Source organism: Lacerta agilis, chromosome Z (genome assembly GCF_009819535.1).
Source record: "Lacerta agilis isolate rLacAgi1 chromosome Z, rLacAgi1.pri, whole genome shotgun sequence".
Lineage (NCBI taxonomy): Eukaryota > Metazoa > Chordata > Lepidosauria > Squamata > Lacertidae > Lacerta > Lacerta agilis.
Genome location: NC_046331.1, coordinates 2,901,155 through 2,916,700, shown reverse-complemented (window position 1 = coordinate 2,916,700; position 15,546 = coordinate 2,901,155). Strand labels below are relative to the sequence as shown.

Below are 15,546 nucleotides of genomic sequence, written 5' to 3'. Positions count from 1 at the left end.
TGCCTTCCAAGGGACAGCTGGAGCTGTCAATTTCCCCGTACTCCAGGCACACCCAAAGTCCGTTTGGGGGGCCTAATCCGGGCCTCTGGCCGATTGAATTCAGCCTCCGTGGCAGTATATGTCCTGGGGTAAAATCCTAAAAAAAGCTCTGCAACTTTGATCGGCCCTCATGCATGTTCACTTCCTCAATTCTGGCCCTCTTTGAAAAAGGTTTGGGCACCCCTACTCAATCTCAAGTAGGGATGGGGGAGAAGGCAGTGTCAGAGTGTTCCCCGCCAGTGCCCAGGGCGAGTGTGTGTGTGCCAGGGCACACGGGGCACACCGTGGGGGTAGGGCGTGCTGCTTTGAGGGGCATAGTCACGGTGCCCTGTGGGCCCAGAGTCACTTTGAGTGGCACTCGCAGGGTGCTGTGAGCTGTTGTGTCCATCTCAGGCATCCTCCACCTGGAGGGCATCTGGGAAGGACAAGACAGCTCATGACACCCTGCATCCCCCCAAAAAACTGTACCTGGGGTGACAGCTCCCACAGCCCCCATCATGCTACACCTCTGGGAGGTCAATCCAGTTCACTTTTAAAGCCAAGTCTAGCAAATCCACACTTCCCAAAGCAATATGAAGACCAAAGCGCAGACATCCTGCAAAAAATAAACACTAATCCATATTTTGTGATACAGTTCTCCAACAAATTAGGGAAAATGTATATTAAAACAACATACAAAAAAATACAGTGGTACCTCGGGTTACAAACACCTCGGGTTACAAACACTTCGGGTTACAGAGTCCGCTAACCCGGAAGTAGTACCTCGGGTTAAGAACTTAATTCGTTCAATTCACTTGCAGCCCATTAAGGCAGCTTTCAGGCATGCTGTCACTTCCTTCAGTGAACCCATTTTAAAGATTCACTTCCACACAGTGCATTTCTTTCTTTCTTTCTTTCTCTCTTTCTTTCTTTCTTTCTTTCTTTCTAAAAAAGTTTTTTAGGAAAGCTGCCAAGGCATGTATGTAATGTTGTAAAAATCCCACAGGAGTGCAAAACCTAGAAGGGCCTCAAAGCACTTCCTCACAAATAGAAGCCGTGCCCCCAGTTTCCCTGTGAGCGCAAACTCTTTGTTTTTTACTTTTAAATTATGTTTTATTGGTTGTCCAAACACAAATGGAGCAGATAGAAAGAGAAGTCATTGCAGAGGTTAGAACGATGGAGACTCTGGGATGAGTTGGGGAGTGAGGAACATAGTGCTTAACTCCTAAAATGAGATGCAGGCCTCCTATTATGTCATCCCATCTGCCCAGAATTTCCTGATTCCCAGATGTGTGTGTGTGTGTGTGTCTCAGAGGTGAAAGAAATGCTCAGCACTGGCAACGGAAAGAGGCAGTATGAAAATATGATCACCCTGCAAAACAACTATTCAAAACATGGCATAGCCACTGCAGTGTGTGACATGGCAGACTGGATGGTACACAAGGGTCTTGGCAAGTTCGTGCATGAACATTGATGCATGAGTGCAGTAGGGGCAACATGCATTGCTACCCCCCCCCTATTAAAAAGGTGGAGGAGCTGAACACTGAAAAATGATTAGGGATTGACATTGGCAACTTTTAAAGAAGGCTCCAAAACACAAGTGTATGGGAGAGTGATTAACCAGGGACAGGAAATGGGAACTGTCCTTGTTATATAGTAGGAGTAAAGAAACTTGGGAGCTGAATGCAACCCTCCAGATCTCTCTCTATGGCTCTCAAGACGATTTCCAGGCCATGCCTCTTCCCTAAAGGTAAAGGTAAAGGGACCCCTGACCATTAAGTCCAGTCGTGTCCAACTCTGGGATTGCGGCGTCATCTCGCATTACTGGCCGAGAGAGCCGGCGTACAGCTTCTGGGTCATGTGGCCAGCAGAACTAAGGTGCTTCTGGCGAACCAGAGCAGTGCACGGAAACAGCGTTTACCTTCCCGCCGGAAGGTACTTGCATGTTGACGTGCTTTCGAACTGCTAGGTTGGCAGGAGCAGGGACTGAGCAACGGGAGTTCACCCCATCGTGGGGATTCGAACTGCCGACCTTCTGATCAGCAAGCCCTAGGCTCTGTGGTTTAACCCACAGCGCCACCTGCATCCCTAGCCCCACCCTTTTCTCCAGCCCACACCTCTTACCAACACACCCAAGTATTTTTGTGGAATGTGTCCTTAAATTCTGATACTGTCTCCTGCTTGCATGAGTGGAGGATAGAGAAGGGTGCCTACCCTCAACCGTCTGACCTTTCACTCTTTGGAAACCAAGCTGTGGTTTCACCAGCACACACGGTGCATATTTATTTATTTATTTATACATACATACATACATACATACCACTCTGGGCGGCTTCCAACAGAATGTTAAAATACAATAATCTATTAAACATTAAAAGCTTCCCTAAACAGGGCTGCTTTCAGATGTCTCCTAAAAGTCTGGTAGTTGGTTTTCTCTTTGACATCTGGTGGGAGGGTGTTCCACAGGGCGGGTGCCACTACCGAGAAGGCCCTCTGCCTGGTTCCCTGTAACTTGGCTTCTTGTAGTGAGGGAACCGCAAGAAGGCCCTTGGCACTGGACCTCAGTGTCTGGGCAGAATGATGGGGGTGGAGACGCTCTTTCAGTTATACTGGACCGAGGCCGTTTAGGGCTTTAAAGGTCAGCACCAACACTTTGAATTGTGCTCGGAAACGTAGTGGGAGCCAATGTAGGTATTTCAAGACCGGTGTTATGTGGTCTCAGCAGCCACTCCCAGTCACCAGTCTAGCTGCTGCATTCTGGATTAGTTGTAGTTTCCGGGTCACCTTCAAAGGTAGCCCCACATAGAGCGCATTGCAGTAATCCAAGCGAGAGATAACTAGAGCATGCACCACTCTGGCGAGACAGACCGCGGGCAGGTAGGGTCTCAGCCTGCGTACCAGATGGAGCTGGTAGACAGCTGCCCTGGACACAGAATTAACCTGCGCCTCCATGGACAGCTGTGAGTCCAGAATGACTCCCAGGCTGCGCACCTGGTCCTTCGGGGGCACAGTTACCCCATTCAGGACCAGGGAGTCCTCCACACCCGCCCGCCTCCTGTCCCCCAAAAACAGTACTTCTGTCTTGTCAGGATTCAACCTCAGTCTGTTAGCCACCATCCATCCTTCCTGCATGGAAGGGAAGAAGAGGTTCTGCTCACAGGAAACAGTTTAAAGTTTTGCGGCTAGGAAAGCACCCCAGGGTGAAAAAGAGAGAGAGAAGAGAAATTGCAAAGTTGCAGATTTTTCTTCACTTTCTGAAGGAGGAGGGGGAAGAATAGAGGAAGTGGAGCAAAGGGGAAACCACAGTGATTCCTTTTTGATGTGGGAAGGGTTTAGAAAGTTGAGGCAGTGAAAAATCAGCCAAGTAGTGCAAGAGCAAAGATAAACTGGGAAGGGATCTGGATTGTGAAAAGTGAGAGGCACAGCTTGTTCCATCCATTCCTATTCCCTATAAATAATACAACCCCCCAACACACACACACATCCACAGAACTGAGTTAAGCAACCACAGAAAATGGCAAGGGGCGGGTGGGAACTGAATCCCAAACCATTAAAAAGGAGAGTGGGAATGAAACTCCCCAACTAGATGTTGTTTGCATCAAGTGCTAGAGCAGGGGTGAGGGAATCTCGTTTTTCAGCCAGGGGCCACATGTCCGTGATTGGCAGGGGCTTACATTTAACACATAGTACAAAAACAAACAAAGGAATGCGGGTGGCGCTTTGGGTTAAACCACTGAGCCCAGGGCTTGCCAATCATAAGGTCGGTGGTTCGAATCCCTGCGACGGGGTGAGCTCCCTTTGTTTGGTCCCAGCTCTTGCCAACCTAGCAGTTTGAAAGCACATCAAAGTGCAAGTAGATAAATAGGTACCGCTCCGGCGGGAAGGTAAACGGTGTTTCCGTGCGCTGCTCTGGTTCGCCAGAAGCAGAAGATGTACGCCGGCTCCCTCGGCCAGTAACGCAAGATGAGCACCGCAACCCCAGAGTCGTTCGCGACTGGACCTAACGGTCAGGGGTCCCTTTACCTTTACCTTTACAAACAATTTAAACAAATAAAAGTGTGTGAAGCAACTAACATGAACTTTACCTTTGTGAAGTTGACTGGTTCCTAAACACACTCACATTTCCCTCTCTGCCCTCTTTCTGAGTGCCAGATGCTCAGAATCACACAGAGAGTGCTCTTGCGCTGAGGTCCTGCTTCACATCAAACTCTTTAATGTCGCCATCCCCAACCTGGTGTCTTCCAGAAGTTTTGGAGTACAACTCCCATCAGCTCAAAACCCTGGACAGAAATATGGCTCCTTTAGCTTTCGCTAAGCACAATGCTTGTTAGAGATTTCAGAGTTGCCTACGTGCAGAAATGCAGCTGTCTATCTCCAAGCAATTAGTAGTTGGCAGAAAGCCCAGATCTGCTCTCTCTCAGACCCTTAGCAACGACCTGTGATTGGTCAATGAGTTCCTAAAGACTGAGCTCTGTGTAAGAGCTTTGTGGTTAGTGTGGTTAGTGTTGGTTGTGTTAGTGTGGAGAAAGTGGTCAGTATAGAGAGAGAGAGACAGAGAGGAAAAGATTTTATGTTTTGCTTCTTTTATTTTGTAAAGTCTGTACATAGTAACTTATGGATACTGCTTGTTTCAATAAATACTGTATATAGTTATCCAGTGAGTTGCTGAGTTCCTGCGTTGTGCTGTCCAGTCAATTACACAACAGCCAGAAGCTTCCAGTAAAGTCTGCGTCTAACTCTGTGGTGTCCAGGAATACGTTATACTCCTGACACTAAATCTTAAGAATGCTGAAGTTGTTTATGCTCAGATCTTGTGTTGCAGAGTCCTCTTATGTAAGGTTACCAGATTTTTTTCAATGAATCCAGGGACACTTTTCAACTTCAATGGATTTTCTATGGGGACTGATTCGTAAATCTGGGGACTGTCTCCGGGAAACGGGGACGTCTGGTAACCTTACTCTTGCAAGATGCAATTCTTGGCTGCATCAATAGGAGTATAGCATCTAGATCAAGGGAAGTAATAGTACCACTGTATTCCGCTCTAGTCAGACCTCACCTGGAGTACTGTGTCCAGTTCTGGGCACCACAGTTCAAGAAGGATACTGACAAGCTGGAACGTGTCCAGAAGAGGGCAACCAAAATGGTCAAAGGCCTGGAAACAATGCCTTATGAGGAACGGCTTAGGGAGCTGGGTATGTTTAGCCTGGAGAAGAGAAGGTTAAGGGGTGATATGATAGCCATGTTCAAATATATAAAAGGATGTCATACAGAGGAGGGTGAAAGGTTGTTTTCTGCTGCTCCAGGAAAGCGGACACGGGGCAATGGATTCAAACTACAAGAAAGAAGATTCCACCTAAACATTAGGAAGAACTTCCTGACAGTGAGAGCTGCTTGACAGTGGAATTTGCTGCCAAGGAGTGTGGTGGAGTCTCCTTCTTTGGAGGTCTTTAAGCGGAGGCTTGACAGCCATCTGTCAGGAATGCTTTGATGGTGTTTCCTGCTTGGCAGGGGGTTGGACTGGATGGCCCTTGTGGTCTCTTCCAACTCTATGATTCTATGATCTTAGATCTGAACTACCTTACCATTAGGACAGTAAACCAAACTTGGTCAACAGCAAATGAGTTTGCACTTGACAGAGCTTTTAAGTGCATGTAATTGGGAGGTGTTTATTTAACCATTTAATAACAATGCGTCAGAAACCGCACTCAGAAAACCCAAGACTAGTTCCAAAAGTTTATACTAACTTGGGGCTCATTTACAAGAATGTGCTTTATAGATACATAATATTGTACATTGTAGTGTGTATATGGGAATGCAGGAAGTACCTGGGGAAAGGATCTGGGGTCTTGGTGGACCACAAACGTAATATGAATCAACAGTGTGATGCAGCAGCAGCAAAAAAAAAAAAAAAAAAACAAAAAAAAACTAACGCTATGTATCAACAGAAGTATAGTGTCCAGATCAAGGGAAGTAATAGTACTACTCTATTCTACCTTGGTCATACCACACCTTGAATACTGTGTCCAATTCTGGTCACCACAATTTAAGAACGGTGTTGACAAGCTGGGACGTGTGCAGAGGAGGGCAACGAAGATGATCAAGGGTCTGGAAACCAAGCCATATGAGGAGTGCTTGAAGGATCTGGGTATGTTTAACCTGTAAAAGAGGAGACTGAGAAGAGATCTTTCATCTTCAAATATCTCAAGGTCACATGGAAGATGGAGCAAGCTTGTTTTATCTTGATCTAGGAAATAAAGTAGAAAGGTTGCAAGGACTCAGGCCAGGACGCAATAAACATTGGTTTTCTCTATTTTTGTTGTTGAAAGTATAAAACAAATTCCAGTTACAACGATTGTTAACTCCAGGACAAGACACACTCAACACACTTTGACCATAAAACGAAGAAACGATAGCTGATTAAGAATAAACGAAACAGGGCCTTGTCCTGGAGTTAACAATAGTTGTAACTGGAATTTGTTTTATGCTTTCAACAACAAAAATAGAGAAAACCAATGTTTATTGCCGTCCTGGCCTGAGTCCTTGCAACCTTTCTACTTTATCTTGATCTAGAGCAGGGGTAGTCAACCTTTTTATACCTACCGCCCACTAATGCATCTTTCTTGATGGTAGAATTCCCCTTACCGCCCACCAGTGCTCGATGGAAGGAGGATTCAGCTTATGCCATAGAACCCTCTACCGCCCACCTAGAATCCTGAAACACTGACTAGTGGGTGGTAGGGACCAGGTTGACAACCCCTGCTCTAGAGGCTAGGACTTGATCCAATGGCTTCAAGTTATAAGAAAGGAGATTCCGACTAAACATCAGGGGGGAAAAAACTTTCTGACAATAAGAGCTGTTCCACAGTGGAATGGTCTCCCTCAGGGGGTTGTGGGCTCTCCTTCCTTGGAGGTTTTTAAGCAGAGGTTGGATGGCCGGCTGTCAGGGATGCTTTAGCTGAGATTCCTGCATTGCAGGGGGTTGGACTGGATGACCATTGGGGTACTTCCCAACTCTACAATTCTATGATTCTATGAACCCACTGCCAGAAAGCATTCTCTGACGAAGGCCCAAGCGGCTCGCCTGTTTTGTTGAGCCATGCAGGGCGTTAGTACCTCCCAAACTGGCACGAATAGGCCACATCTCCTGTGTGGGAACTTTTTTTACACCAAAGGCAGAGCGCTTTGGTTAATCTTCAGACGTGAGTGGTTGGTGCCGCTCTCCTGTTTGCTGTCGCCAAACCGATCTAATCTCTTTGCTTTTGTGTGTGTGGGTCCAACAGAGATCTCGGGCCCTGAATTAACATAAACAGATAAAGCTTTTGTCTGCGTGGAGCGCTGCTTAGCCTTGAGGCTTCGCGGCCTCCTCGTCCCGGCAGCATTTTCCTAGACAGGCTGTGCAGTGCAGGACCCAGAAAAGGGAAGGGTGACACAGCCTGTGGAGCCCAGATAAGCGACTGTTTGTCTTCCTCTGGATGCTGCCGGCAGTGGGGTTGGCCTAGGTTGGTACACTGAGGAAATATGGGACAATAGGTGGGGTAGAGGACACAGCGTCATGGAAGCAGCCTGGGCCGTGACCTTAGAGTAAGGGACTCGGAGGAATCTGTCCTGTGCTCGCTTGGCTTCTTCATCCCGCTGAGTGCATTTGTCTTCTCAGGAGTCAGGTGTCATCTGTTGCCATTTGCTCCCCACCCCACCCACTGCATTTTGTATACATTATGCATCTCCATCAAGCGGGGTCAGGAAACTGGGATTTGACACCCTTGTGATTTGACACATTGAATTGTGAGTGGCGCGCCTGCATCTAAACCGCGCAGCATGGAAAAGATCTGTTTACTGCATTGTTCATTTATGCCTTGTTAAATAGGCACCATCGGTGAAATGTCTTCGCAGAGGCTGGGCAGCCAGCTGCCAGGGAGGGTGCTGTAGAATCGTGCGTTGCAGGGGCTGCACTGAGCTCAGAGATGGGCTCATGGGTGCACGGCCTACTTGAATAAAATATGCATAATCGATCACAAGATGCAGCTTACCATTTGAATGGCAATGCCCATCAACGTTGGAGACACCTCAAATATTTTATTGGGGCCCCTGAAGTGAACTCAGCCCCATGGGAGTTGGCTCCTATGGCGGGGCTAGATGACCCTCCACTGCACCAGCTAAGATTCCCAGAGGCAGATCCGTCCCCATATTAGGGAAGGCCACAGTAGTCCAGAATTGGAGACTGTTAATAACAACAACAACAACAACAACAACAACAACAACAACAACAACAACTGCTATTCTTCATTACATTTCTATACCAGGGCAGTTCAGAATATAAAAGCACAAAACTGCATACTTTCATGCCTGAGCATTTTTGCCAGCTTGCAATTTTGCCCTCGGAATCTGCTAATGCCGCTTGCTTGCTTGCTTGCTTGCGTGGATGGAGGACAGAGAGGGGTGTGTGAGTGTCCTGCAGGAACTTTTGTGACGAAGGTAAAATAAGCATTCGTTCCTCTACCTCCTTCTGCCTCTTGCCCCACCCAACCCTGGCACATGGCCCTCAGAAGGTTTCCCAGACTGGAATGTGGCCCTCAGGTTGAGGAAAAAGGTTCCCAGCCCCTGGAGTAGTCTTAACTGGAAGCGCTTGGGACCTGTGTGATAGAGTCCTTTGGAAAACTATTTTACTTTCCGAGTGGTGAAACACTGCACTGAGGAATAGTAAGGTGGCACCCACCCACCCCTGTTTTAAGGGTGGGACAATCCAGAACTGAATGCAAGGGGGTGGGATGGAGGTTAGAATAAAAGAGAGAGAGAGAGAGAGAGATTATTTGCACAACCAAACCTCTCTTGAAAACCTCTCTCTTCATGCTTCTCCTCTAGCCCACCTGCATTCTTGGATTAACATGCCATTCTGCTAATTGCCAGACTCCAAGCTTATAATCGAGAGAGTCTTCATGCCCTTCCAATGTGATCAGCTACTTGTAATTAAGATTTGTATGGGTGGTGTGGGTAACCTGTGGCCCTTCAGATGTTGTTGGGGCTCATCAGCCCCTGCCAGCATAAATTTATTAAAGCATGGTATTTATTCAGGGGAAAGGCTGTAGCCCAGTGGTAGAGAATCTGCTTTGCATGCAGAAGGTTCAGTCCCTCGCATCTTCAGGTAGAGATAGCAGAGACTCTGGTCTGAAAGCGTGGAGAGCCACAACCTGTCAGCATAGACCAGGGATGGGGATCCTGTGGCTGTCCAGATTTTGCTGGACTCCAACTCCCATCAGCCCTTACTAGCATGACCAATGATTATGGGAGTCCAACAAACATCTGGAGGACCACTGTTTTCATCCCCTGTTAGCAGGAGATGAGTTCTGAAGGGTTGTGCCAAATCAACTTGGGAATTAAGACACATTTGTGGGTGTTAAGGCTATCAGGGGCTGCTAGTCATGATGGCTGTGTTACCACCAGTATCAGAGGTGATGTGCCTCTGAGTCCCAGCAAATGGGCATCACAAATGTGAGAGTGCCATTGCGCTGGTGCCCCGCTGGCAGGCTTCCCAGAGGGATCTCATAGATCACTGTGAGAAGAGGATGCTGAACTAGAGATGCCTTTGGTCTGATCAAACAGCCAGGCTCTTCTGCAGAAAGTGGGTTTGAGGAAAGGATTTGAAAGAAGAGGCAGAGGTGGCATCTTGATGCAGATTTCAGAGGACCACACCGGGAGCCTTATTATTTATGCATGCCCAGGACCTCCCTACACGCTACCCATCTTGTGCCCCGGAGAGGTCACTTTGGTGCTGCTAACGCAGTGGTTTGACTTCACCCCTGGAGGTGCACTCCATTGTTCCTTGAGACAGAGGAATGCCAACATCCCACCTTACCTCTAAGGAGCTCAAGGTAGAGCACATGGCCCTCCTCTTCTTCATTTCGTCCTCACAATCACAGCTTAGGCTGACAGTTTGGTGACTGGCCCTAGGTCACCCGGTGAGCTTCATGGCTGAGTGAGGATTGAAACCCTGGTCTCCCAGTTCCTAGTCCGACATCCTAACAACTACACCACACTGTTCTCTGTGGGAACATAAGAAGAGCCAGTTGAATTGGGCCAATAACCCATCTAGTCCAGCATCCTGTTCTCACAATGGCCAACCAATGCCTATGGGGGGAGCATTTGGGGGGGGCATACGTGGCTAGTAGCCATCAATAGCCCTCTCCTCCATGAATTTGTCGAAATCCTCTTAGGGTTGCCATATGTCTGGATTTTCCCAGACATAACCCGGATTTCAAAGGTGGAATTGACGTCTGGGGAAATTGTCCAAGTCAATTGAAATATGGCAACCCCAATGGCAGAGATAGACTGAACCGTCACACAAATAAGATGAGATAAGAAGATTGAGCAATTGAGCAAACGTAAATATATAACTGTACACTATATTAATATAATAATATAAAATACAGTGAGAATAATTGGAAGTTGTTATTAAGTAAATTGAAATGTTTTCATTTATTTAATTTATTAGTTTCGCATGTATTAATTTCTGTTATAAGTAGTATAATGTATGTGTTGTATATGTTTTTGTATTTTTTAAATAATAAAGAATTTATATATTTTTCTAAAAAATGAAATATGGCAACCCTGCAGAGAATCATAGAATGGTAGAGATGGAAGGGGCCATAAGAGTCAAACCCCCTGCAATTCAGGAATCTTTTGTCCAATGTGAGACTGGAACCCAGGACCCTGAGATTAAGAGTCTGACGCTCTACCGACTGAGCTGTGTCATCTGGCTATTCAAGTTGCTGGTTAAGCATTGAAATATAAAGGTTCTTTTTCCAGCAGCACATTTGGCTACTGAACAGAAGCCAGGGGGTGTTGGTGCTGTTTATTTGCCCAATGACCTTCTGTCGCCATCATCTTGATAAACCCCCACAGAACTGTATCCTGAGGAGTTACTGAAATAAGCAATTTAGGAGCTTTCCAATTTCCTCCTCTCAGCCCACCACAGTCGTCCCCCATTCCTTCCCAGTCTGAGAATTAGTGGAATGGGGCCCCCCTCCCCCCCTCCCTTGAGAAAGTTGACTTCCTCCCTTGTTTCAATGGTTTGTCTGGGGCATCATGTGATTACAAGCAGGGGGGTGGGTTGAGACAGGAAGTCTCCATGCTAGCTCCTCGTTTCATTCAGCTCATGTGACAATTGAGGGGAAGTTTCTATTTTTTTATTTAAAAAAAAGAAACTTAAGCAGAAAGATACAGTCTGCTGCAAATCAGTGTTCTATGAGACAAGCAGAGAGATCCTGAGTTGAAGTTCTCGCTGCTATTATTTGGATAGAAATAACAGATACTAACATGAGTTTGGCCAAACTGCGAGAGGCAGTGAAGGATAGGCGTGCCTGGCGTGCTCTGGTCCATGGGGTCACGAAGAGTCAGACACGAACAACAACAACAACAACAGATAGAAAGGCAGATGTTGCTGTTTTCCCCACATTCCTTGCTTCCCCCAGGAATGAGGGAAGGGTTGTTGTGAGATGAAACTAGAACTATGTATACGCAGGTGGTGCTGTGGTCTAAACCACAGAGCCTAGGGCTTGCTGATCAGAAGGTCGGCGGTTCGAATCCCCGCAACGGGGTGAGCTCCCGTTGTTCAGTCCCTGCCGCTGCCAACCTAGCAGTTCGAAAGCATGTCAAAGTGCGAGTAGATAAATAGGTACCGCTCCGGCGGGAAGGTAAATGGCGTTTTCGTGCACTGCTCTGATTTGCCAGAAGCGGCTTAGTCATGCTGGCCACATGACCCGGAAGCTGTACGCTGGCTCCCTCGGCCAGTAATGCAAGATGAGCGCCGCAACCCCAGAGTCGTCCGCAACTGGACCTAACGGTCAGGGGTCCCTTTACCTTTACATATGTTGTACAGTGTTGGAGAATTGCAAAATTTGCAGAAGTGAATTTTGAGGGGGAGCAGTTTACATTAATGTAATGGTTCAAGTAAAATGAAATAGGGCATTTCTCATTAAAATGCTAACTGAATCAGTTTTCTTTCTGATCCCTTTATTAAATTGACCCTGGTTCTTTTTTCTTCCCTTCCTAGGCCCAGTGGATGATGCAGGCTGCACCCTTCAACCAGTCAGGAATGACCAACGAGTCAAAATGCTCTACACAACTAGCAGGGTTACAAGCGGTTGCGTGGGCCGTGGGCCCAGAGACACCAACATGGAAGTCCATATTATTAACCTGAAGTACAGCATCCCACAGGTGAGCAGTTCATACACCAGACAAATGCCCCCTTCTTTCTTGGGAGAGTTCCTAGAGATGTGGAATTATGTGGCACCTGTAGTAGTGCCAATTCTGCTTATTAAAGTGGTCAAGTTAACACATGTGGGGTAAGGCGATTCTGCAGGTAAACAGGTCTCAAGTTGTTAAGGGCTTTATGCACTAATATTAGCGCTTTGAACTTGACCTGGTAGCGAATTGGCAATCAGTGCAGACCCCTGAGCACGGCTGTTACTTGCTGACAAGGCCTCACTCCCGTCAGCAGCCGTGCTGCAACATTCTGCACTATAACTGCAGCTTCCAGAGTGAGTGTGAGGGAATCCTCACATAGAGCACATTGCAGAAATCCAGTCTTGAAGGAACCAGTGCATGAACTACGGTGGCAATTTTTATGTAAGCTGCCTCAGTAAGCTTCAAATGAATTGTTATTATTATTATTAATGATGATGATGATGATGATGATGATTAGTATTATTATTATTTATACCCCGTCCATCTGGCTGGGTTTCCCCAGCCCCTGTTAGTTTTATTAACTAAACCAGATCTCTCAACCTCTTGAAAACTGATAACAGCAGTGAGGTCAGGTGAGGGAGGTGTTCTCTTTCCCATCTTCAATGTTAGTGTCACAACAACCCTGTGAGTTACAGATTACCACAATCGAAATCGTTGTTTGTTTGCGTGCTACTTTCCTATGGCAAGCCATGCATGAAACCGGTCACAGCATCAGAATTATTTGTTTTTCTTTGTTTCATTCCATTTAATTAATTACTTCCTACAAAATACTGTATATTGAAGCAGTTTTTAAGAACAAAAGCATAAATGTTAAAAAACAATTAACAACAATTTTGTATACAAAACAATTTAAACAATTTAATGTATAAAAGCAACTGTATTCTATCTGTCTATCCCTCCAACCTCCAGATTTATTGCTGGTGTAATTAATTGACTAACCAGCTAAAAATTCATACAACTTGGCTGAAACCCTATCCCAGTTTGAGGGAATACGCTCAGTGGGATTTACCATAGTTCATGTAAACATGTATAGGATTGCACTGTTAATCAGCTAACTTTTCTGGAATCAAGTTATGGCTCTAGTTAGTCTCTATTATACACAGGCTCCCTCAGAACAGCCACTTAAGCACCAGTCCCTTCAAAAAATTAAAAAGAGGACAAAAGAGTATGCGGTTTTGCATAAAATGTGCCTATGCTGTATATATGCATGGATGCACATTTAGAAAGCATTTATATCATTTATATAAATAAATGCATCTTACTCTGGTAGGGAAGACTGGGTGACCTGCTCTGTTTGCTATAAAAAAGAGAGAGAGAGCTCATTGTGGATGGGCAATTTCAAGGTTCTTAAACTTTACACTGGGTATAGTTATCTGCTTTTTACATGTATATCACACCCTGCTTCCAAGGTGGCATGTGTGGTTATCCCACTTGCCCATTGATCCTCACAATGACCCAGTGAGGTAGGTTGAAAAAAAGTGACTTGCCCAAGGTCACCCTCTGCCTCCTGGTTTCCTTCTGATCTCCTACTCCATCTCCCAAGTTAATGGTCTGTGCTGGCAGTTAAAATGAAATTTACAGATTTTTCAGAGAGCCGGAATCTTGTAAATTTCTCTTTGCAGCTGCTCAGGCCTTTAGCAATTGCCGGACAGGCAGCTTCTGAGGAGGAAAGGGAAGTATTGTGAGTGTGTGAGAGAGCCCTTCACACCAACAGGCCACAGCTGCTTCGGAAAACACAACAGATGCGGTCACGGATTTCCCATGCCAACCCTGGCAGTTCCCCTTTTAAATCTGGAATGAACGGATCCAGAAACAGGCAGGATTCCCTTTGACTTCAAAACCTTCAACTGAAAGGCAACCTGGGGGGTGGGGGGGGAGGGATGGACAAGTGCCTCCCTGAACATTTACTGACTTACTTTTTTTTTTACTGTATTTATACCCCATCCTGAAGCAGCTGACAAAATCTGGTTGTAATTAAACTGCAAAAAAAGACATGGCAAATAAGGAAAAAGAGAATGGGAGGGAAGGGTAGAATGCAAGCTTGAGCACAAGTTTTTTAGGTTACAGTTCTTAGAGTTGCAGGCAGCCTATGTCAGTGGTGGTCAGAGCCGTCTCATCCATAGAAGCCGGTGGCGCGGTGCGCCAGGGCGCTGGGCGCCCCAGGGGCGCCCCCGCGAGCCCGCCGGCATACCGGGCTCCTCCTCCCCAACCCGCCCCCGCCCCCACGGGCAGGCGGGCACTCGCGCGCCGGCGGGCGGGCTGTAAGCCGCCCGCCCTCGCCTCCCAGAGCCCCAGCTGGAGCGCTGGAGCGGCGCGGGGCTTTGCGCGACCTTCCAGCACTCCAGCTGGGGCTCTGGGAGGCGAGGGCGGCCGGCTCGCGCTCCCGCGCGCAGCCGGCCGCCCGCCCGATGCAGCGCGAGCTGCCCAGCAGCGCCGCGCCGTCCAGCTGCGCGCGGAGCGCGAGCTGCGCGGGAGCGCGAGCCGGCCGCCCTCGCCTCCCATCCCGGAAGCGCTGGAAGGGCGCGCAGAGCCCCGCGCCGCTCCAGCGCCACGCCCCTCACCCCCCGCTCGCCCACCCCCCTCCCAAGGGGCGGCAAGCGCGGGAGGGAGGCGGCGGAGAGGCGGCATGGCGGGGGCGCCGGAGGGATAGCCGCGCCAGGGCGGCAGATCCCCTTAAGACGCCTCTGGTGGTGGTTCTGGCTTTCTTGCCCTTGATAAATAGCAGCTCCCCCCCCCTCCAACAAATTTAGGAGCAGAACTGGTGACAATTGCTCAGGCCAGGAGGAGAGATCAGCTCCTGCCACACACCATACATTTAAAGCACTGGGGTGCCACTTTAAACCAGGGGCCGGCAACCACAAGCGGCTGTGGGGGTTGTTTAACCGGCCTATGGACCCCTGCCGCTCGCTCAGGGACCCCCACCGCCTGCTCGGTCGGCTCTCCTGCAGCCGATGGGAAGCTGCGCACATCTCCACGCCGGAAGGAGCGCCGGAAATAGCGTTTGCGCATGCATGCATGCACGCGCGCACTCCAGCCCACCGCGGGACCGTGAACCGGTCCAAGCCACAAAAACTTTGCCGACCCCTGCTGTAAACTGTGCTGGCTTCCCCCAAAGAACTCTGGGAGCTGTAGTTCATTAAGGGTGCTGAGAGTTGTTAGGAGGACCCCCTATATTCCCCTCACAGGGCTGCAGTTCCCAAAGCTCCTTGTGAAGAGGCATCGGTTGTTAATTTACTCTGGAAATAGTCACCGTGTGATGAGGATTTGGGGGGGGGGTTGTCCTCTAAA

At 47.9% G+C, this 15,546-nt stretch overlaps 1 protein-coding gene across 1 annotated transcript in view; it reads left to right on the top strand.

Moving 5' to 3' along the window:
• ENG (endoglin) overlaps positions 1–15,546 on the top strand; it is a 53,582-nt gene that overhangs the window by 5,506 nt on the left and 32,530 nt on the right. The window contains exon 2 of the mRNA XM_033137546.1: positions 12,065–12,228. Coding sequence (XP_032993437.1) covers positions 12,065–12,228 — 164 coding nt within the window. The remainder of the gene's footprint in view (positions 1–12,064; positions 12,229–15,546) is intronic.